At 37.7% G+C, this 23,737-nt stretch overlaps 1 protein-coding gene, 1 non-coding gene and 1 pseudogene across 2 annotated transcripts in view; 2 read left to right on the forward strand and 1 right to left on the reverse strand.

Moving 5' to 3' along the window:
* LOC147474439 (uncharacterized) overlaps positions 1–17,841 on the forward strand; it is a 33,260-nt gene extending 15,419 nt beyond the window's left edge. Inside the window, exons 2-7 of the mRNA XM_086585083.1 lie at positions 4,528–4,670; positions 4,765–4,826; positions 4,895–4,955; positions 5,047–5,101; positions 5,183–5,241; positions 17,628–17,841. Of these exons, the coding sequence (XP_086441209.1) occupies positions 4,528–4,670; positions 4,765–4,826; positions 4,895–4,955; positions 5,047–5,101; positions 5,183–5,241; positions 17,628–17,834 (587 nt within the window). The 3' untranslated portion in view covers positions 17,835–17,841. The remainder of the gene's footprint in view (positions 1–4,527; positions 4,671–4,764; positions 4,827–4,894; positions 4,956–5,046; positions 5,102–5,182; positions 5,242–17,627) is intronic.
* LOC147474440 (small nucleolar RNA R71) lies at positions 7,696–7,799 on the reverse strand. Its single transcript, XR_015209972.1, has one exon. It is a non-coding gene; the product is annotated as a small nucleolar RNA R71 (small nucleolar RNA).
* A 301-nt stretch (positions 17,842–18,142) lies between the features above and the next one.
* Positions 18,143–21,727, forward strand: LOC147474441 (putative 26S proteasome non-ATPase regulatory subunit 3; annotated as a pseudogene).
* Positions 21,728–23,737: the final 2,010 nt, after the last annotated feature.

Raw genomic sequence — 23,737 nt, forward strand, 5'->3', positions numbered from 1 at the left:
TATTTTAAACTGTTTATGGGTTTTTGGAAGTGGAGAGTGCGTCACACCTCGGAGATTGAAGAGTCGGGGACAAATAATGTTTTTCCGAATTCTGTCGAAATTCGGGGTGTGACACTTTCCCTAAATGGAGGCACCACCATGTTATTCATCCTGATGAATATTTTGGGGAATGGCGAGTTCATTTCGCAAACGATGATCGCTGGTGACATTTTCCTCGCTTTATGAGGGGCGCCACCGATATGACATTCCCCGAAGTTTTAGTCGCTAGTCTTAAGAGAGAGCCCAAACCATGAGGCGTAAGTATCTTCTTATGCCTATTTTGGTAAGCCGCGATCACGCGTAGTTGTTGTTTACGTGATTCTCGTGCACAATTCACGATTGGAAAAGGGTTGAAGTCATGAGACCCACCAATTGGGTGGTTCGCTCATTCGCGAATAATAACTTGGCCGGGATGGCGGGTCAGGTGACCTCAATTGGTCGCCCGTACATCCCATCGGACATAATAACACTTTAAAGGTTAGCATTAGTAGATGATAAATGGCGGCAAGCTTGGCAAGTTATAATGGGGTGGCGGGATCGCGAAGGAACCTCATCTCTTTACCGAGGAGGAGGACGTTTAAGCGGGGAGATAAGGTAAGTTTTAGTTTTGTTATTATGCGCTTATGTCCCAAGCAAATTTAATTGTTAACCCCATAATGGGTGGAACTCTTATAGAGTTGCGTCAGTATTTTTATTTCCTATATTAGTATGTTCTAACCTTGTTTTGCAGGTGTCCCAGAATTTCACGCGTTTCCATGATATTTTTCTACCCTCTTTATTTAAATGCTTTGAGGACAAAGCATGCTTCTTGTTTGGGGGGGGGGGGCATAGAAACACGTGTAATTAAGGCATCTATTAGGATATAGAGTACTTATTCTGAAAGCTAGGCTAGAGTACTTATTCTATAAATCCTGTGAGAATATAGCCTAAAGCCTTATATGAGCGAAACATTTGAGAAATGACACAAGGGAGAAGTAAAATCCGGATAGAGAAATCACACGTCCACTTGCTTGATCACTATGCCATATCTTAAGCGAGAATTTAGGCCCTCTTTGGATCGATATAGCCAGAAATTCAAACCTATGAATTATTTTTCGCTAGTCGCCCCTCTGAGCCTTTCTTTAGCCTTTCATAACCCACAAATCCTTTACCCTGTTACAAAAACAAAAAAAAAATAAATAAAAAAAAAAATCAACCTACCCAATCTAGAATAAGTCTGAGAATAGAATGAGGAAGAAAGAAGAAGAGAAAAACCGGTGTAAACAAAAGTTAGTTAATTGCTTCAGAAAATAAAGAAAAGAAGTTTCCATCCAAAGAAAATAAAAATAAAAATAGAAATAAAATAAAAACTCCGAAAAAATAGAATAAAAGGAGTTAAAAGCCAAAAAAAAAAGAAAAAAATATGGCTAAGGATGGAAACAAAGTGTAGAAGCAAAAGTAAATAACAAGGTTTTCTCTAAGTTACATAATATGAAGACTCTACTATCTCGGACTTGTCCTTTGAATATCCATTTCCTTCCTTCTTAAACCATCTCCTAATCCCCACAACACCTAATAAAGACCTCTAGCTCAATTAGGAATAGGTTAGTGTGATAGTAAGTGGCAGATGTGTTTGATCGACTCCGCTTCCTTGTTGTCGTTGAGATTGTAAGGTAAAGTGTGCCCCACCGCATTAATCGGAGTAAATAAACTTGAGTGGAAAAATCAGAGTGGTTTTGTCTTGACATTTATGTGAGGACCTACTTAAGGACGCTTATTTCGAAGTTTTCAAAACGAACACGCTAGGCATTTCATAGTATTACTCATAGTACTTATATTCAGTATCATAGATGATTGATTATTATGCATATATTAGCTTAGGTTTTAACTTGGTTATTCTTATTCATTTGCTAGTGAGATGTATAGATAGTTGGGACATGAATGAGGAAACAATAGTTTAATTTCTTAGTCGTTCTAGTATAGTTGAAGTTTGTGAGTACCTTTATTGGAAAACTCTCACGAGGTTATAACTTCGTCCACTAGGGAATTCCTAGTGGTTTAAGGCCTTGTTGTATATGGTCAATGCAATCTCACTCTCAGTAAACGAGTAGTTAGAACTCCATTTTGGTCACTTATTCTAATTTTTCATCTTTGCTTGAGGACAAGAAAAATGCTGTTTGGGGGTGGTTTGATAAGAGCCCAAAACTGTAGTTTTAACCCTGTAACAGTCATACTTTTAGACCAATTATGTGAGTAATAATTAAGAGTTAACACTAATTACGTGTTTTTATGCATTTCAGGTTTCAAAGTCCATTATGTACAGAAATATGCCACTTTAGCGAGATAAAGGAGCAAAGGTCGGTTACTAAGGAGTTCCATGATTAAAGGCCAAGATTCAAGAAGACAAAGCCTTTCTAAAGCCCGGTCAAAAGCTGAAAAGTCGACGCGGGCAGAAACAACACACAAGTCAGCAGAACTTCCGAAGGCTGTATCTTTGGACTCAGACCTCGGAATGGGGCCTACCTTATGTCAAAACGACCGGCTCAGAAAGCGATTTCCAATGGTCCAAGCCTTGACCTAATCAGAGGAGCAGAAGTGGACGAAAAGTCTATTGAAGCCAACTGCAGCTGAAGAAGCCTTTTTGGACTGAAAGAATTGGGTTTTGGGCCTGATTCTCTGGCCCAAAACATGGCTCCAAGCCCATGCACGATTTTTGGATCTGAAAGTATAAAAACCAAAGCTTCACTCTTTGTTAATGGTAGCTAGTTAGACCTAAAACCATATAGATAATTCTAGATCTAGTTTTCAGTAGATTAATTAAGTTTTAGTTCTATTTCAATTCTTCTTGTTTTAGATTAAGTCTTTGAATCATTGTTCTTGATTGATTAGATAAATAAAATAGTTATTTTGTCAATTTCGATTTTTGTCATCTCAATTTATAGATCTAGTTTTAATTCTTGTTGATTATCATTTCGTAGTTAAGTAGATTGAAACATTGTTAGTTAATTTAGTTAAGTTAGAATTTTAATATGATGAGTAGTTATAATTCAATGGGAAATGATGGTTTGATGACTCAAGGATAAAACCTCCATTAGAGGGGTTGATGAAGCATTGATGAAAAGTTAGTGGTATAGTGTAGAAGTATTGTAGAATCTATTCCACTCTAGAAGGTCGTGATTCGCCATGAGAATGGGTGGACGACCTTACATGCTAGTTAGTATTCGGTAGAAATGCCATGAACACTAGGGATTAGAACTCGAATTTCTTGCCGTAAAGAACGTAAGAATTGAGATACAAGAATCTATGCTAGGTTATTAAGTTGGATTCGAGGTGGATTCAATTCCCTCTAATCCTTTATCTAGATTAAAAAACAATCATATTTCCATAGCATTCATAGTTAAATTCAACATAATCAATTTCATATAGGTATCGTAGTATAACACCCTTCGTAAAGCTCTCATTAGACTTAAGACCGACAAATTAGACTATAAAACATTCCATGCTAGAGAACTAGGAGTGGAACTAATTTGTTACTCCACTTTATTTCGATAGAATTGAGAGTAGAAACTTTGATAAATATAGGCTCATAAGAAAGTTTTAGTTTACTTATGTTTTGAGTTCATCGTTCATTTCGTAGGTAAACTATTCATTTTATGTTTTATCAATAAGGATGGATATTTTATCTGTATGTGGGTGGTTAGTGAGATCTTGGGGGTGTTCTAACATCGATCCATCGTAGTAGAGCATTGTCCAATGCATTGATGCATTTATCAATGGTTGGATGGAAGAATAACTAGGAAAACTGAAATAGTAGACCCCTTGAGCAGGTTAATTTTTATGTTTTTTATTTCCTTGAGCGTGGTATATCTAGGAAAACTACAAAATGAGCCTGCCTTAGAAGTTTAAGGTGTCTCATGACAGATTTGTTAGTCTAGTTGTCCTTGTATGCTGAAGCTTAAGCTTAAGATGTCTTTTGTAGGCAACACATCAGATGTCTAAAACAACAATGTAGGGGCATATAATTGTTAATTGCAGGTGGCATATGTAGCAGTATGACTGGTGCTTACCAGCTATAACTTGTTTGGGATCTACTCTCATATTAACACCTATTTTTTCCTTCAAACATGTCCCCTCTCCCATGTTTGCTCGAACTATATATTCCATTTCAGTTTGTGCACTTGCAACTGAATATAGATCTTAAACATTGGTATTTATATTAAGAATCGAATTGATTGCTCGCTAATCTTCTGCACCACCTATGCTTTGGAAAAAATTACATATTTGCTTTATTCATTTTACTAGGTGTTTATATATTTTACAGTCAAATATCACGTCGATGCTTTACTTTTACTTTGATTCTTATATATAATTTGTCCATGTGTTGCTTACTTGGTTACCTTGTATATGGGTGCATTTACTAGCTATTTTATATCAAGTTATATTTGAGTGTCACCACCTCTTTTCAATTGCAGAACTCAAGTTTGCCGGTGTGTTAATGATGGGAGCTAGGACCAATAGAAAGATCAACTGTACCTAAATTACCTACTAATGGTGCACGTGGTGTTGGTCCTACACTTATTCATGATCTTAATGTACCTTATAAGCCCACTGAAGAGTATGAAATGCCCACTGCCAAGATGCTCTATCTACCAGTAACGACCTTAAAGTTAATTTTATTTATGATTTTTTAGTTAGTTTTAGGTTGTTAGTTGATTGGGAATTTGGGTTTTGGGTTTTGGATTTTAGACGCCATTACAGACTCCAATGCAAACGCCGTTACCAGGGATGGTTCATACGCCCCTGGAATGGTACAAACGCTGTTGCCAGAAAGTGGGGAGAATTCGATGTATCAACTTCCCACACCTAGTGATTATAGTATTGGACATGAGAGTGTTACTCTGAATGAGGTGAAACCTTGGATGCCTAGTCCGTATATGGTCAGTTTTTAAAGCTATTGATGTGGGCATTTTTGTTAGTAGTTTCTAGCATTGACCATTAAGATTTGAAATTCATTTATTGTTTGTGCAGCAAGCACCTTCTCCTTGGATGAACCAAAGGCCTTTTGGAGTAGACGTTAATGTCGGTGAGTTTAGTGGCATTGGCCAAGGATAGAGCATATATCTATCTTCAAGCTATTGGTAGTAATTAGGTTTGAATCTTGTAGCTTATGTCAAAGGGTGGGAGGAAGGGGAGAGAGGGAGTCCTCCTCAACCCACGACGCAGGTTATACTCTTTCTTTAAATATGTTTATTTGTTTTCTTTTGGGGTAGGGCTTGGTTATTGATAAGAGCCCAAAACTGTAGTTTTAACCCCTTAATAATCATACTTTTAGACCAATTATGTGAGTAATAATTAAGAGTTAACACTGATTACGTGTTTTTATGCATTTCAGGCTTCAAAGTCCATTATGTGCAGAAATGTGCCACTTTAGCAAGATAAAGGAGCAAAAGTCAGCAGAACTTCTGAAGGCCGTATCTTTGGACTCAGACCTCGGAATGGGGCCTACCTTATGTCAAAACGACCGGCTCGGAAAGAGATTTCCAATGGGCTAAGCCTTGATCCAATCAGAGGAGCAAAAGTGGATGAAAAGTCTGTTGAAGCCAACTGCAGCTGAAGAGGCCTTTTTGGACTGAAAGAATTGGGTTTTGGGCCTGATTCTCTGGCCCAAAACATGGCTCCAAGCCCATGCACGATTTTTGGATCTGGATGTATAAAAACAAAAGCTTAGCTATTTGTTAATGGTAGTTAGTTAATGGTAGATAATTAGACCTAGAAATAGATTAGATTAGTAGCCTCCATTAATAAATTCTAGATCTAGTTTTTCATGTAGATTAATTAAGTTTAGTTCCATTTCAATTATTGTATTAGATTAAACCTTTGAATCTTGTTCTTCATTTTGATTAGATCAATAAAGTAGTATTTTTATCAATTTCGATTTTTGTCATTTCCATTTCTAGATCCAATTTCAATTCCTGTCCTTATTGCATTTTAGTCATTAAATTAGATTTAATTATTGTTTAATTAAGTAAATTTCAATTCTTTATATCATGTTTAGTTTAAATTTAATCGGAAATGATTGCGTAATGATTCTCGGCTAAACCTCCATTAGAGGGGGTTGAGAAGCCTTGATGAAAGCTTGATTCCGACTATCGTAGAATCGTCATAATTTCCTTTCCACTCTAGAAACGATTAGTTCACCATGAGAATGGGTTTAATCGTTCACATGCTAGTTATGAATTGGTAAGAATGCCATGTGTAATTAGGGATTAGGAAGAACCAATTGTTCTGCGAAGCGATTCAATTCGGATTACTTACGATTAAATTCGTTAATAGGATTAAGTCGAAGTTGAGGTGGAATCAATCCCCTCTAACTCCTTATCATCGAATCAACGTAGCATTCCCTTAGTTATTTTGATAACCGACTAGTTGCATTTTTTGTGGGTAGTTGCATCGTAGTCTAGTTGCCTCATTCGTAAATCTCTCATTAACTTTAAGTAGAGTACTTACACGTGAGAACATAGCATACGGAAGGACTAGGAGTGGAACGAATCACTCTACTCCACTATATCTCATAGACTTGAGAGTAGAAACTTTGATAAACGAATAGCATCCTAAATAGTTTAGTTTTACTTACGTTTTGAGTTCATCGTTCATTTCGTAGGTAAGACTATTCATTTTAATCGTTTATCAAATGGCTACCGCCATCTTAGTTTCACTTTTCGTATTGTTTTCGTAGTATTAGTCTTGTTCTTAAAGTCCCATTTCACCCACCCACCATTGTTTGATTCATCGCGTGGTTGTCCATTTTCAGAGTTGAAAAATTCGGGTAAAAATTACACCTTGATGCCTCCTTCCTTGAGCCACCTAACTCATGGACATAGAGCGACCGCTAAAACACTGTAATTTGAAAAAATTACTTTTTATTTGGCGTGCCACGCGGTTAAATTTTTGGATTTCGGCCGGTTTTATTTCGAACTTTGCTCTTTCATATTTTTCAGTGTTCTAACTCGCTATATACAACGAACAAAGCGTAAACAAGACGCTATTCATAAGCGAAAGCAAGGACCAATCAGGTACTCCTTTCTTCCACACCTCGCATCTCTCGTTAGAGGTTTATACTAGTATATCGAATTGTTTGGAGTGTTGGCGTGTTTAGCTAAGTTTGGTCTTAGCCTTGTATGAGGTTAAGGTGCGGCGAACAAAACACCGAACGTAAATACACAACAACATCAACAATCAAGTCTATCTAGTTTACCACACACTACACCTCTAGCTACTATTTCAAATACACCACCTGATATAATGGCGGAAGAAAGAGAGACTCCTCTCTCTGACTTCTACAAAGCTTTGAGCGATAGCCCCAAATCTTGCATCGTTCTAGCAGACCCAGCGGGGGATTTCCGAATCCCTCCAAATATTTTTAATTTGTTACCCGTTTTTCATGGATTAGACCATGAAAAACCTTATCAGCACATGCGTAGGATTGAACAAGTCCTAACAACATTCCACCATCCTACGGTTGGTACAGAACAAATTAAATTAAGGGTATTCCCTTTCACCTTAGCTGATAAGGCGGCGTCTTGGTTAACTGCCCAAACGCCTAATTCTGTGGACTCGTGGGCTAAACTTGTTCAGCTCTTTATGGAACATTTTTACCCACCCCTAAAGACGGATGAAATGCTTTCCAAGATTCATTTTTTTCGACAAAATCCTCATGAATCATTTTCAGAGGCTTGGAATCGTTTCACCGATCTCCTTATAGAGTGTCCACATCATAACTTAGCGAAAGACACGTTAGTTCGTGCCTTTTTCAAAGGACTTCTACACCACCATAAAGAAGTCCTTGACATAATGAATGGGGGTAGTTTCTTAAGCAAAGGAGCTTCGGAGGCTTATAAATTTTTAGAGGACCAAACTAAGCGAAATAACAACTGGGGGGGTAGTGACGATTACTCCCGCTCCGCTAGTTCTTCTTCCACAGTTAAGGCTACCAGTATGTTTGAGGTTAAATCAGATCCTGAGCTTAAAACTCTAATTGAATCCCTCACAAAAAAGGTAGAGGCCATTTCACAGACAACAAAAGCCAATCCCCGTCATGAATGTAAATTCAAATCCATGTAGTTTCTGTTGGAGCCCTGAGCATCCCGACTCACACTGTCCTATTGCCTATGAACAAGCTTGTTCCATTAATAGTGAACCTAACGCCCCTTGGAGACAAAATCCCAACTTCGGTTGGAGAAATAACCAAAACGTCACACCTCAAGGGTACAATAATCAATATGTTAGGCCTACGCACAGCTTTAACCAAACCCCACTACGACAAGGACAGGGTCAGGGGAATTTTAATAATTATAACAACCAAGTGCAACCTCGACAAGGTCAAGCACAAGGTCAAAATAGTTATAATAATTTTAATGCTAATAGAGGTATCGTTCCGATAAATAATAACTACCAAAATCCACCCATAAATAATTCATGTGAAATAGTTCCAGTCACACCACCCGTGACCACTACATCCACACAACCGGATCGTCTTGACACCTTCATACAAGTGAGCCAAAAACTTTTCCAAACCATGGCTCAATCTAACCAACAACTTCTACAATCCGTTAATAATTTAACCAAACAGTTGGCTCAAGATAAAGCCCAACCCAAAGGTGTGTTTCCAGGTAACAAAATATCTAATCCTAAAACAACAATACAGCCTTTGAGGTAACCAATAATACTAGTAATGAGTATGAAAATGTAGGTGAGCTAAAGGCCATCACCACCCCTCCGATTCGGTAGAGTGGTTGATAACAAAGTAACTATGCCTATAGTTACCCCACCAGTAGCCCCTACACCTGCTATATTACTAGATACCGAAATAGAAACTGAAGAGCCTACCACTGTAGAGGTACCAGTTACAACACAACCTAAGAAACAGGACACCACGGTTAAACACCCAGGTAATACCATTGCTAAATATAGACAGAAACCACCGTTTCCACAAAAATTAGCCAAGTTAACTAGGGATACAAATTACGAGGAGATTAGGGATGTTTTCAAGAATCTAACTATAAACCTTCCCTTCCTCGAAGCTATAAAAAAGCTACCACACCATGCTAAGTTTCTTAAGGAATTGTGTACTACTAGGCGTAAGACCAATATACCAAAAGACGCCTTTTAACGTAACAATTTCCAACTCTATCGGAACATAATGGAATTGTTAAGTACAAGGACCCTGGTCGTCCTACTGTATAATGCACCTTAGGAGATTCCTATACGACGACCGCGTTATTAGACTTGGGGGCTAGTGTCAACTTACTCCCGTTTTATTTGTATAGACAAATAGGTCTAGACGAGATGCAACCCACTAGAATGACGTTGCAATTAGCTGATCGGTCTATTAAGTATCCTAAGGGTGTCGTCGAAAATGTTCTGGTAAAATTCAGGATTTTTACTATCCGGCTGATTTTGTCATCCTCGACACAGAAGTTCGTTAATGACTCGGTCCCGATCATCTTAGGGCGTCCTTTTCTGGCAACTGCCAATGCGCTCATTAATTGCCGTGATGGTTCAATGTCCATGTCTTTTGGCCATCTTGCTGTTGAAGTCAATGTTTTTAAAACAAAGACACAGTTACCCGATTCGTCTATGGATGGAGAGGTTAGCATGATCGAGAGCTTTGCTCGAGATTATTTCAACAACACGTTCCATGATAATCATATGCCCAAATTTCTTTCCTTTGGAAGATCATACTCCAACAATTCCATCCCTACACTAGCCGATACACATATTACGGATGAGGAGGAGATAGATGACTTTCTCAAAGATATAAAGAACTATCATAGTAACGAGGATATGACCAATCTAGATGAGCAATTCGAGGAGTTTCTTCGAGCAGGTGATGAATCACCCTATCAAGAACTACTTTGCACAACATCCACCTCGATTCCCCTCCTTCCACCCTTTCAAAGGAATCTCGAGTTTGCACTCGATCCTGTTGTTTTTCTTTCGTGCTTCATAATTTTTTAAATCCACCGAAAGTGAACAACTACTCTGAAGGACAAACCATTTGACACCTTCATTTTCAAAATTGAGACAGTCCCTACACACACAATGAATGAGTTTTTGCTTAAAACCACATCCTCATTGCTTATGGGCTATCTTTCTACAACTTATCCATATCCACCATATTCTCCACAACCATTCACTTTTCCACACTTATTTACTAGAACACCCACTCATTCAAAAATGAAAAAGAAGGGGCATGCTAGGTTACGTAATAAGGTTATCCGACTTAAGCTTTCATTTCACTAGGTTGAGTCATAGGAAATCTTGGTGCTTGATTGTGTTTAGATATGTTTTCTGGGATATTTATTTATGGAATGATCCACAACTATTTCGGTTGTTGATATATGATAAACTGCATGTTCATACATACATCTAGATAAAGTCTCGAGTATCTGACTATAAACGACTCAACTTTTGTGTTTGGTGCATTTCCTTTCATTTTCATATATTGGTGAGTACACCATTAAGGTAACTGGGCCCTCCCTATGGAGTGTGTGGCTGTAAGTACCGGATCCTAAGTCCACGGTTAAACATAATTCACGTTTTCCACTCTTGCATGTTTTCTCGGATTTTTTAGTTATGTTTCTCTATGGGGTGAATTATGTCTTTATTGTTTATAGTTTTTCTTTTTAAAATTAAATATATATATATATATAAAGCATAGTAACCTAGGAAGTCTCGGGAATCTGACTTTAAAAGACCATCGCTAAAACAAATTTTCTAAGCCGTTGTAAAAAATTTGTTTGGGGGTGGGGTGTTCGTGTTTCCGTACTAAATATTTATGTCCCATTAGAGTTGCTTAGGCCGTTTTATTGTATTACGATTCGGGTTGACATAATCCATGAATTTGGATTTCAATTGTTCGCATAACGTAACGTCATGCACGCACTCCGAGGCGTTTTCCACTATCTTATATGTCATCCACGGTCGGAATGGAGTGTTTTATGGATGATTGGATTGGAAATTCTCTCCTGATCATTTCCATATCTCATTCGCAAAAATCGGACCGGTAACAAAGCGCCAATTTTGATTTGAAGTTCGCGAAAAATCGGAAAAAAAATACACAAAAATTCGATTTTGGGCTTGGGCCCAACCAGCTGAGGGCAAGACGCCGCGCTTTTACCTCCACCACCGGTCAGCGTTTCTTCTTCCTCCATTCCGCCATTAACGCCCAAAAGCTTGAAACAAATAAAAAATATAATAAAAAGAAAACCTAAATTAACCCACGCCCCCAAATCAAATCCCAACCCAAATCAATTCCAAACACCACCGACGACCACCACTACCGATTTCCATCACTAAAACCACCCAAAATTCAAAATTTTAGTCTTTGCGCACCACCTTTCGACCACCACCACCATTTGCATCAACCGGTCTATTAAAATCCCACCACCACATCACATTCAAACCCCCACTACATTCCAAACTTCCAATGGCTCAACAACGCCGAATTTTGCCGGAGCAAGCTTTTACCGCCGACCACTTCGCGCCGTTTTACGGTGTGAGATGATCACTTTCGAGACTAGAGTAGCTTGTGGTACTTCGACCGAGGCTTATTACCACGAGGACTTAGTCCGACGGTTCTACGATCTGAGGGAGTTGGAAGGGACTAGGATTTTTTGTAGTTGTGTTTAAGAAGAGGAAGGAAGTGACGATCGGTTGTTGGTTGAGATTCTAGGCATTACGCCTAGAATCCATCCGATGTCACCTGCAGGAGTCCCAAAGATAATGGGGTAGAACCATTGATGCACGAGACAGTTATTGGAGGGGACTACAATGCGAGATCGCATTGTGTTCGACAGGCTTCCCTGAGGACCAACCAACGGCTACTTTCGGTGGATTGGTGGAACGCCCGGAGGAAGGGAAGGTCGGGCGATATCGGCCTGAAGTGCCTCCATATCTTATGGATACTCCAGGAGCGGAAGTATGATTTCTGCATCTTAGAGTTTTTACTGAGCATGATTAGGGGAGTAGGGAGGACTGTTGCCCCTCTCCCTGTGTTGATAACAAAGATCATGCTCAAGTTGAGAGCAGCTCAGGCGACTGATCGGACATACATCACTCTCCACCGTAACCCTCGCATCTATAAGGAGTGTGTCCAAGGGTTTGGAGATTGGCTGAGGATAGAGAAGAAGAAGAAGAAAAGGATGGAGGAGCTGAGAATGCCGAGGAGGCTGGGGGACATCAGGATGCCTCCGAGGATGAGGAGGACTTGACCTGTTTTGACGCGGATGCCTTGGAGAGTCTTTGGGCGGATCGTAACGCATGGCTGTGATCCATCGAGGCATGCATTAAGCTGAACACTATCTGTGAAGACCTCCGGACTCGACAGCAACGATGCATCACAACCGAGCTCCGTGTTACCAGAGAGAGAGGGCGAGAGGGGGGAACAGAGATGGAGCCGAGCTAGAAGCTCAAGCGCGGCCACGGATGAGATGTCGACTCGATTCCCACCTCGGGGACTCTCCTTCCGAGGACACACCATCCAGCACGAGCGTCGTCGCCGGCGGGCTAATGGTGCCGGCTCTTCAGAGCTCGGGGGAAGCGATCTCGGAGCATGTTCCCTCCGCGCCACGGTTCGGAGTAGCTAGGGATAGTATAGTTTGATGTTATTTGTTATTTGTAATTTCATTATTGTTATTTATTTTAATGCAAGTTTATTTCCGTAATTTGAATTTTGTAGTGTAATGTACTCCGAATGAAATTTTTAATATAAGGGGTTATTTTCAGTATGAGTGGTTGTTTCATATTGATCCCACCTTCCCAACTTGTTTGGGGGTGGTTTTATCAATTCAAGCATTATTTGAATAACCATCGTGTTAGAATTTATTGCGGAGTCAAGGTGAAAATATGGCCGTGTAGGCATATCTATGATTGAATATCATTGTAGGATGAAATCTAGATTAAATAGGTACATTCTATCATAAAATCAACCTAAAAGATACTGGGTTTGAATTAGAATCAAGGATATGAGTTGTTTCCGTTTTTGGGTTTGGAAATTTTAGGATTTCTGAAAACTGCCGTAATTAGTTTTGGCAACTTCCCGATCCATTTTAGCAACTTTAAACCTATATAAACTTGATACAATCTATCCTCACAACTCACACTACACATAAACTCCATCACTCACCTTTCACTCCCGCGATTCCCTCGTTTCGGCTCATTTTCTGAGTTTCTGCAACTCCGAGCGCACTCACGCCCTATCAGAGCGCACTCGCGCCCTAACTAACGTGGACCAGAAAATTTCCAATTTTTCGCGCGTAGTATCCGGATCATTCGCAGCTATTCCAAAGCATAATTTTGAGATGACATCTCCAACATTGATACCGGAACAGTCTTTCGAAGATTTGTTCCAAAGCACTACTTATGGTGCTTGGTTTTCGAAGCGATCATCACATTTGTGGGGAGCCGCTTTATGGTAAGACCGGATGTACTTTATTCTCCAACACTAGCATCTTATTTTTACGATAACTGCATTTTCTTTGAAAGACCAGATGGAGAACAAGTGTTCTCCATCAACATTGATAATGAACCAATGGAAATTACCAGGTTCTTGCTAGCATTTGTTCTTGGACTTGCTATGCCCGCTGAAATACAAGACCCATGGTGCTATTGGGTCGATAATATGTATGTCTACACTTACGAGTTTTTGCATGAGTCGTATGGCGCGGGCATTTTCCGTATTGAGGACCAAGGGGAATATAACGTAGCCTTTGGTAGCCTGTCCATTAACATAGGAACTGTTATATTTTGGATCATGCTAAACATTTTAGGGGAATGGCGTTTTTCTTCTGTGAATGATGCCACTTGCAGCGTCTTCCTTGCTTTAGCCACGGGACGTATGTGTCATGACCTTCCCCGAACCTTGATGTCTAGTTTAGCTCGATCCCATAGCATGAGGCATAAGTACCTTCTTATGCCCGTTCTAGTTTCTCGTATTATGCTATGTTTCTTTCCTATTTTTTGTACACGCTTCACGGATTGGATTCATGTCGATTAATCGCATCACGACCCACCAATAGTATTATTCGATCTTTTCCGCAATGACTTGGCAAGGGTGGAGGATACAACCCCATCTGGTTGCACCCTACACCCCGTCCGGACCAAGTGGCTCTTAATAGGTTAGCAATCATAGATGATAAATGGCGGGAAGCCCGGCAAATTATCATGGCATGGCAGACGAAGGAACCTCACTTCTTTATGGAAGAAGAGGATGAGTAAGATGATGAGTAAATGGGGGGATAAGGTAAGTTTTCATTCTAGTTAGTAATGCGCTTATGTCCCAAGCAATTTCATTCTTGTTAACCCCATAATGGGTAGAACTTCGTATAGAGTTGTGTCAGTTTTTATTTCCTATATTAGTACGTTCTAACTTTGTTTTGCAGATATTATTGAATTTCACGCGTTTCAATGGTATTTTTCCTACCCTCTTTATTTAAATGCTTTGAGGACAAAGCATGCTTTTTTGTTTGGGGGGGGGGGGGGCATAGAAACACGTGTAATTAAGGCATCTGTTAGGATATAGATAGGTATAATATGCATTTGTTTTCTAGTTAAAATTTCAAAATTTCAAAAATATAAATAAATAAGTTATGCTATACACTTAGGAATATTGGTATTGTTTTCTTTCTCCATGCTCTTAACAATCTAGAAGTCTCCGTGAGCTTTGCATCGATCGAATAATTGTTAGAAACTTAGGTTAATATATAGGTAATAATCTTTGCATCTATCTATAAATATATTACATGAGTATCTATGATTGTTAGCAGTAAGTTTCTGAAATCTAGGCTAGAGTACTTTCTACAAATCCTGTGAGAATATAGCCTAAAGCCTTATATGAGCGAAAACATTTGAGAAATGACACAAGGGAGAAGTAAAATCCGGATAGAGATATCACACGTCCACTTGCTTGATCACTATGCCATATCCTAAGCGAGAATTTAGGCCCTCTTTGGATCGATATAGCCAGAAATTCAAACCTAAGAATTATTTTCGCTAATTAGTAAGCCTCGAGCCTTTCTTTAGCCTTTTATAAACCACAATCCCTTTACCCTGTTACAAAACAAAAACATAATAATATATATATATATATATATATATATAAATAAATAAATCAACCTACCCAATTTAGAATAAGTCTGAGAATAGAATGAGGAAGAAAGAAGAAGAGAAAAACCTGTGTAAACAAAAGTTAGTTAATTGCTTCAGAAAATAAAGAAAAGAAGTTTCCATCCAAAGAAAAGAAAAATAAAAACTCCAAAAAAATAAAATAAAAGGGAGTCAAAAGCCAAAGAAAAAAAAAATATATGGCTAAGGATGGAAACAAAGTGTAGAAGCAAAAGTAAATAACAAGGTTTTCTCTAAGTTACATAATATGAAGACTCTATTATCTCAGACTTGTCCTTTTTGAATATCCATTTCCTTCCTTCTTAAACCATGTCCTAATCCCCGTAACACCTAATAAAGACCTCTAGCTCAATTAGGAATAGGTTAGTGTGATAGTAAGTGGCATATTTGTTTGATCGACTCCGGCTTCCTTGTTGTCATTGAGATTGTAAGGTAAAGTGTGCCCACTGCACACTGGAGTAGCGGAACTTGAGTGGAAAAATCAGAGTGTTGTATCTTGACTATTATTGTGAGAACCTACTTAAGGACGCTATTCCGAGTTTCAGAAATGGACCTGCTAGACATTTCATCGTATTACTCATTGTATATATGTTTATTCGTAGATGATTGATTATTATGCATATATTAGCTTAGGTTTCGACTTGATTACTCTATATGCATTGCTAATGAGAGGTATAGTTAATTTAGAGCATGAATAAGGAAACAATAGTTTTATTTCTTAGTCGTTGTAGTATAGATGAAGTTTGTGAGTACCTTCATTGGAAAAAACTCGTCCACTAAGGAATTCCTAGTGGTTTAAGGCCTTGTTGCATATGGTCAATACAATCGCACTCGGCGAAACGAGAAGTAGATAGAACTCCATTTTTGGTCACTTATGTTAATTTCTCATCTTTGCTTGAGGACAAGCAAAATGCTGTTTGGGGTGGTTTGATAAGAGCCCAAAACTGTAGTTTTAACCCCTTAATAATCATACTTTTAGACCAATTATATGAGTAATAATTAAGAGTTAACATTGATTACGTGTTTTTATGCATTTCAGGCTTCAAAGTCCATTATGTGCAGAAATGTGCCACTTTAGCAAGATAAAGGAGCAAAAGTTAGCAGAACTTTCGAAGGCCGTATCTTTGGACTAAGACCTCGGAATGGGGCCTACCTTATGTCAAAACGACCGGCTCGGAAAGAGCTTTCCAATGGTCTATACCTTGATCCAATCAGAGGAGCAGAACTGAACAAAAAGTCTGTTGAAGCCAACTGCAGCTGAAGAGGCCTTTTTGGACTGAAAGAATTGGGTTTTGGGCCTGATTCTCTGGCCCAAAACATGGCTCCAAGCCCATGCACGATTTTTGGATCTGGATGTATAAAAACAAAAGCTTAGCTCTTTGTTAATGGTAGTTAGTTAATGGTAGATAATTAGACCTAGAAATAGATTAGATTAGTAGCCTCCATTAATAAATTCTAGATCTAGTTTTTCATGTAGATTAATTAAGTTTAGTTCCATTTCAATTATTGTATTAGATTAAACCTTTGAATCTTGTTCTTCATTTTGATTAGATCAATAAAGTAGTATTTTTATCAATTTCGATTTTTGTCATTTCCATTTCTAGATCCAATTTCATTCACATCCTTATTGCATTTTAGTCATTAAATTAGATTTCATTATTGTTTAATTAAGTAAATTTCAATTCTTTATATCATGTTTAGTTTAAATTTAATCGAAATGATTAGTAATGATTCTCGGCTAAACCTCCATTAGAGGGGTTGAGAAGCCTTGATGAAAGCTTGATTCGACTATCGTAGAATCGTCATAATTTCCTTTCCACTCTAGAAACGATTAGTTCACCATGAGAATGGGTTTAATCGTTCACATGCTAGTTATGAATTGGTAGGAATGCCATGTGTAATTAGGGATTAGGAAGAACCAATTGTTCTACGAAGTAGTTCAATTCGGATTACGACGATTCGTCGTTAATAGGATTAAGTCGAGTTGAGGTGGAATCAATCCCCCTCTAACTCCTTATCATCGAATCAACGTAGCATTCCCTTAGTTATTTTGATAACCGACTAGTTGCATTTTTTGTGGGTAGTTGCATCGTAGTCTAATTGCCTCATTCGTAAATCTCTCATTGACTTTAAGTAGAGTACTTACACGTGAGAACATAGCATACGGAAAGGACTAGGAGTGGAACGAATCACTCTACTCCACTATATCTCATAGACTTGAGAGTAGAAACTTTGATAAACGAATAACATCCTAAATAGTTTAGTTTTACTTACGTTTTGAGTTCATCGTTCATTTCATAGGTATGACTATTCATTTTAATCGTTTATCAGTTATGTTTTGAAGGAAACATAAACTTGTATGTGTTAATTCTGATGAATGTAATCTAGAAGTCATTGCGATTCTAAATTATAGATAATAAATCCAGGATTTCTTTATGATGTCTTATGGCAAGCGGAAACGTGAGGATTTCGCTCCTCATTTTCATGGGGGTGGATATATACCGCAACAAGATGGGGCTGGGGATGGCGCATATGATGTTTTTCAAACAGAGGTACTTGTTTATTACCTTTGCCATAACATTTATACTGTCTTCATTCTTATTAAAGTAGATCTCATGGGTTCCTCCGTATGAATGTTGTGTTTTGTTCAAGTTAATAATATCTGCTTGAACCTAGCATTGTTAAATTCAGCAGTGTTTTATTTACGGTTATATCATTGAATTGCATGTGCAATTAGTGTTAGAAATAAACGAAATATCTACAAAGTACTACTGAAGATAACACTGATATTCTTACATGAACTGCAATAATACTATTACTCGAACTTTAAGAGCGTTTGTTCTTGTTACATGTTAGCATAGGCATAGAGCTAGGGATTGTCAAGAGAATAATAATGCTACTATTGATGCTAATAGTAATAATGGAGGTTATGTGACTCGCGATGTTTCTTGTACTCATTACTGCGGGAATCCTGGCCATAGAGCTAGTGAGTGCACTGCAAAGGAAAGTGTTGATGGCCAAGGCGAAGGTTGTTATAACTGTGGCGATTTTGGTCACTTTGCCAGAGACTGTAATAATAATAATTGCAGGGGAAGAGGCATGTGTTATTTTTGTGGTGGGTATGGCCATCTGGGTAGGAAGTGTTTTAATGAGAACAGTGGCAGTGCTAGACGCAATGGTGGCAGCACAAGTGGCGGAAACCAATGCTACAACTGTAAGGAGGCTGATGGCCACTATGCAAGAGACTGTCCCAATGCAGCTGCAACCTTAGCAACAAATTAATTGAACTCGATTTAGAGGTTGAGGGGTAAACAAATACCTTGTGGTTGTCCCAATTTTCTATATCATATAGCGGTTTACTATTGTTTTGATAGTTTTGGTAATGAGACACCACTCTTTAAATTCTTTGTTTTTTTTTGTCTAATTGGGGTTACTATTGATTAATTAGTTTTTTTAGGGAGAGTGAAGAACAATTGTTGGTGTGTCAATCAATGGTGGATTATTCTTATATTAATATTCCCATAATGATATTGTTTTTTAGTACAATCAGTTTACTTTGTTTTTTCTTAGTTAGTGGAAGTTTACTATCTCGTGTTCTGCCCTTTTGTGTATGTTTATCTTTTCGTTGTGGAGTATTGGTGTTTTTCACCACTCTAGTACGTTATTTGTTTGGAATAGGAAAAAGAGACCATAAAGGAATGAGAATGAAATAGAGGGAATATAGGAAGTTTTCCTTATAGATTAGCAGTACAATTTACCCAATTTATTCCCAAAATTTTGCTATGAGAGATTGAGAGTTGGAAAATAATGTAGGAAGGTGCTATTCGACTTTTACTAATTTTAATTAGAAGCAATGTTGAATTGGAAACAAAGACTTGGGTGGGAAATATTGAAATCAGAAAGTAGGTTGGAAAGGACTGGCTAGAAGTACAAGAAACCGAAACAAGTTACTTGCCCAACGATAGGGTCTTTTTTGGCACATAGCTCATGGTTATTGAATGCACCAATATTCGTCGTCAAGTAATACTGAAATAAAGTTTTCTCTGTTCCTGTTTTCATACTTTATCAACTCATAGAACCTTGTTGTTGAACTTTTTTTTTCCCCGATATTAACCTTGTTGTTGAACTTTAAACTGTATTGTAAGTGAATAGAAAAGGTGGTCAAACTTCGATGGTTAGGTTTTGGAACTTTAAAGACCTTTTGGAACTCATAGAACCCCTTTTTCTCTACAGTTCGCAAAATTGTTCGTGCAATTCGTTTCACCATTGCTTTGAGAAACAAGTTGAAACCATCTCTTCTTCATGCATTCCTTAATTATGCTTTGATTCTCGGTTCTGAAGCCCATACTCGTTTGTCAGCTTATCTTCCAAAGGTATCTTTATTTCTTCCCTTCGTTTTCTTGTGTATTATTTTCACGCATGCTTAATTAGTATATATGTTATGCAATGTCAAGTAGGAAAACTCCACAGCTATATCTTAGTGAGTCCACGGAGTGTATAGATTATTACAATTGGAGATTAACACGTTTAGTTATGACACTCTCTTAAACACATTTATATGTACAACTTCTTATGGCAAGGTTTACATCTTTGTTAACCATCAGTCAAGTTTCCTGCATCTTCACATGCATATTTGCATGCCGTTTTATAGTCTCACTGCTTACATACTTTAGGGATGTGACGGAAACAAAGACATGCTTTGCAATATTGGACAATTACTTGTGGTATTTCTTGGATATCACCTTGGAAGGATTTAGATAAGGCATGTGTCTAGACGATTATCCGTTTGTGCTTATCAATGATGCATAGACCAGATTGGATTTTGAAGAGTACAAGAGGGGTAACTAAGTGGGTGCCCACATTTCTTCTGACTAGGAAGGCTTAAGAAAAACTTTTTTCTTGACCAATAAAGAATGAGGCGCTTCAAATTATCGGTATATATATTTGGAATATCATTTTGGGAAAGGGAAATATATAATACCTAATAGTTAACATCTCACAAGATCATTTCTCATAACTACTTTGACTGAACTGGTATTTCCAAGTGACCTTAGACAAAACTGTTATAAACAAGCCTTGGAAATTTGTTGCAGGCCCTCTACTAACTGTTAAGCTCAAATTTATAGTTTGATATATATTGTTATGTTGCAGGATGATGAGCAGGATATGGAAGTCGATACTGCAACATCCGCAACTTCAGTGAAGCAATCCTTGCCTTAGCTCGAGATTTATTACTACTTGCTTGTATTGATTTTTCTAATTGATCAGAAGAGGTTGAGTGAGGTGAAAATTTGCAACTCTTCCAATTTTTTAAGTTAAACTCATTATGTTTCATTTCTTTTCTGTTTTTGTTTCCTGAAATTATTTCAGTTTGTTTCTCGTGTTTCAGTTTTGCCCAACTATCTTATTTTTTCGCGGCTGGCCAGTTTAGTTTTCTTCCAGGCTAAAGCTTGTTCTTCAGCAAGCATTGGTCGCTTAAGGAATTAAATGCATGAGAACAGTTGATGTTTTAGCATCCAGAATGTTCTTCTATTACTCACTCAGTTACGAATTAACGGGTGATCTTGCTGAAATTCGAGGGTAAGTTATATACAAGTGAGCCTTTATATTTAATTTTTAATTGCTGTAGCATACATGATCCACAATTGTTGATGTTTTCCCCCATCTCCTCAAACTTGGACACTTGGTTGCTTTTTTCTCACCAGAAACCTTCTTGCCTTGCATCGGATTGCTACATTGCGCCATGATGAGTTGGGTCAGGTGTGTATATTAGTAATAGCTGCTATTTTGGTGAAGCACCTTAGAGTATATCACTAAGATTTTGGTGGTGATGCAGGACACACTTCTGAACCTACTACTTTGCAATTACCTCCATTACAATCTATATGATCAGGCAAAAAAGCTTAGATCAAAGGCACCGCATTTTGAAGCACACTCAAATCAGCAGGTAATTTCTAATTCCTCAACCCGTATATTCCTTTTGAGATTCCTGAGATGGTGGTCATGCAATATGGTCTTTGTGTTACAAGTTGTCTGGGATTTACTTTTTGTTTTAGTAATGCATTTGATCTATTTGTTAGAAATATAATGAAAATGAAGTTTGCGAGTTGAAGGATACTGCAACCGATGTGGCTGATTTGCTGTTGTGGACACTGTATGAACCATGTATAGGATGTCATTTTTGTTGAGATTCTTATTGAGCTACGTTTATTTTCATTAACGTTATTGTTGAATTGGTAGTGTTCTACCATTTCCATTGGTCACAACCAAGGGACTTACGGCTGTAGTGATATAACAACTTGTTCTGTCATTTCTTATGGAGCCTGCTGAGTGTCTTCTCTCGCTGATTAGTTATACACTCCATCAAGCATTGTTTATTTTCTTCTATGAGGGTGTTATAAACCATCATGTTTGTGAAACAATTTTGCAGAATGTGATTGATGGTGATTTATGCGAGCAGTTTTCAACACTGTCTCCTGTTGAGCAGAAGAAGATTGCTAATGAGCTAGATAGAAGAACACCATAGGAGATATTGAAGAAAATCGAGGATGTCCAAAACAAGATCATCTGAATAGGCTTCTGTGTATGCTTGCAAAACTCGAAGAGATGAGAATTATCACATGATACCACTATGTAGAGTTCTGTTACAAAACAATCAGATATAAACTTTTGTGTAGACAAAAAAGTTCAAGCGGAGATAATTCCTTTCATCATTGTAGAGTTTGCTATATGAAAGCATAAACCAGTTTTACTTCTGTTGAAGATGAGAACTTCTAATTTACATAATATAGTTATATTTGGCTGAAAAAGATCATTGAGCTTGATTTGTTTAGAATATCATTCGGATATTTTTGTGTAGACAATTCAGACAAATGTGTTGTACACTCATGGGCGAACAATGTCAACACCCAATATGTTCATCTTTAAATGGCCATCTTCAGCTCATGGGCTCAGGCTTTGATTGGGCTCTGACCAAGATCCTTATTTCCTACAAAAATAAAAACTTTCTAATACTAATTCTGCAGGTAATATCTATCCAATTCACAACATAGAGAAAAAAAATATAATCAATCAATGAGAAAAAAACAAAACAAAAACTTGAACTTGAACCCAAAACCATATTTGAGGATTTGAAGTTTCTTTTTCATGATTTAACATTTGTAAATTGATTATTGTCCACATCATGATAAAATAAAGATGGGAGCGAGGATCTATGGTACAAAACAATAAAATATAAACTAAAAGAATTCGAAATTAATACAATGATGAATGATTCATCTTCTTCAAAATTTAAAAGTTGAATTTGAACTCTTAATATTTGCCCAATGTTCAAACTTGAATATTTAAATTGATGTTGAACTCATAAGTTTTTATCTCCCAAATTCCTACAAAAGTTAATTATAAAAGAGGGATTCTAGCATGCGCTGGCTGTACCGGTACGCATGGCTAAGACAACCTAGATCTAGTATCTTGCCATGCAATACAGCCTCACCTTTTGCTGGTGGAGGGCCCAGATTACATGTGTACCCATAATCCAACGTACTCTAGATTTTGCCTATACAAAATATAAACAAACAAAATTCAAAAATATTAGAGTTAGAGTCTTGAAATTATGCTTCTCAACGGGGGTTGGGTCAACAGCTTTTGATACGGTGTGGGTCTGGCGGGTTGCAAGTTAGGTTTTAGCATATAATCTACACCCATAGCCCGACTGCATAGAAATGATGTAGGGTCGGTGCGGGTTTGGGTGGCGGGTGAAGACCGGATCCCCTACCGGGTGATGGGTCAACAGTTTTTTATTACACTCCTAACTGTGGGTGTTGAAAAATCTATAATTAGGGAGTTCAATGCAAACACAGCTGTGAAAGTGGATAGAGAGTTAAAACAGTTATCAAGTGCCTTGGTTTAGGGGATCCCGACTACTATAAACCCTTATAAAATCCACAATCACGAGTACTTCTCAGTTCGCAAAATCGTTTGTACAAAGCAAGCATGGGCTACAAACCATCTTGAGATTTGCGCTAAGTGACAGCAGGTCTCTGAAAAATCCATTGATCCAACAAATTTTGTGAGGTTTTGCATTTCTTACTGCTAAATAAGTTGGCAAAGATGGTGAAGAGGATGAGTTGGCAAGTATATTGAGGTACTACTTGTTTTTGTTCATATAGTTTTTTTTTTGGTAACTCATATACTTAAGTTTGATGGAAGCTCATTTTACAAAACTTTACCATATCTTCAAAGGTGCTAGTTTTTCTAACGTTTGTATTTTTCACTCTCAATATACTTGAATATTGTATAGTTTGAGTTTAGGAGTATTTTGGTATGCAGCAGATTAATATATCGTGGGGTATGACTTTGTTTTGGTGACAGTAGTTAATGTTATTGCATAAAGTTTGTGTTTTTATTTGTTCCAAAATCATGACAATACTTAATTCTTTGTTTTTTATAAAAGGCAAGCAGGAAAAATCTCAACTTTTTGAGATTAACCCGTTTATTTTGATATTGGCTCACGTAAAAAAACACACACTATAGCTTG

Source organism: Coptis chinensis, chromosome 9 (genome assembly GCF_015680905.1).
Source record: "Coptis chinensis isolate HL-2020 chromosome 9, ASM1568090v1, whole genome shotgun sequence".
NCBI lineage: Eukaryota > Viridiplantae > Streptophyta > Magnoliopsida > Ranunculales > Ranunculaceae > Coptis > Coptis chinensis.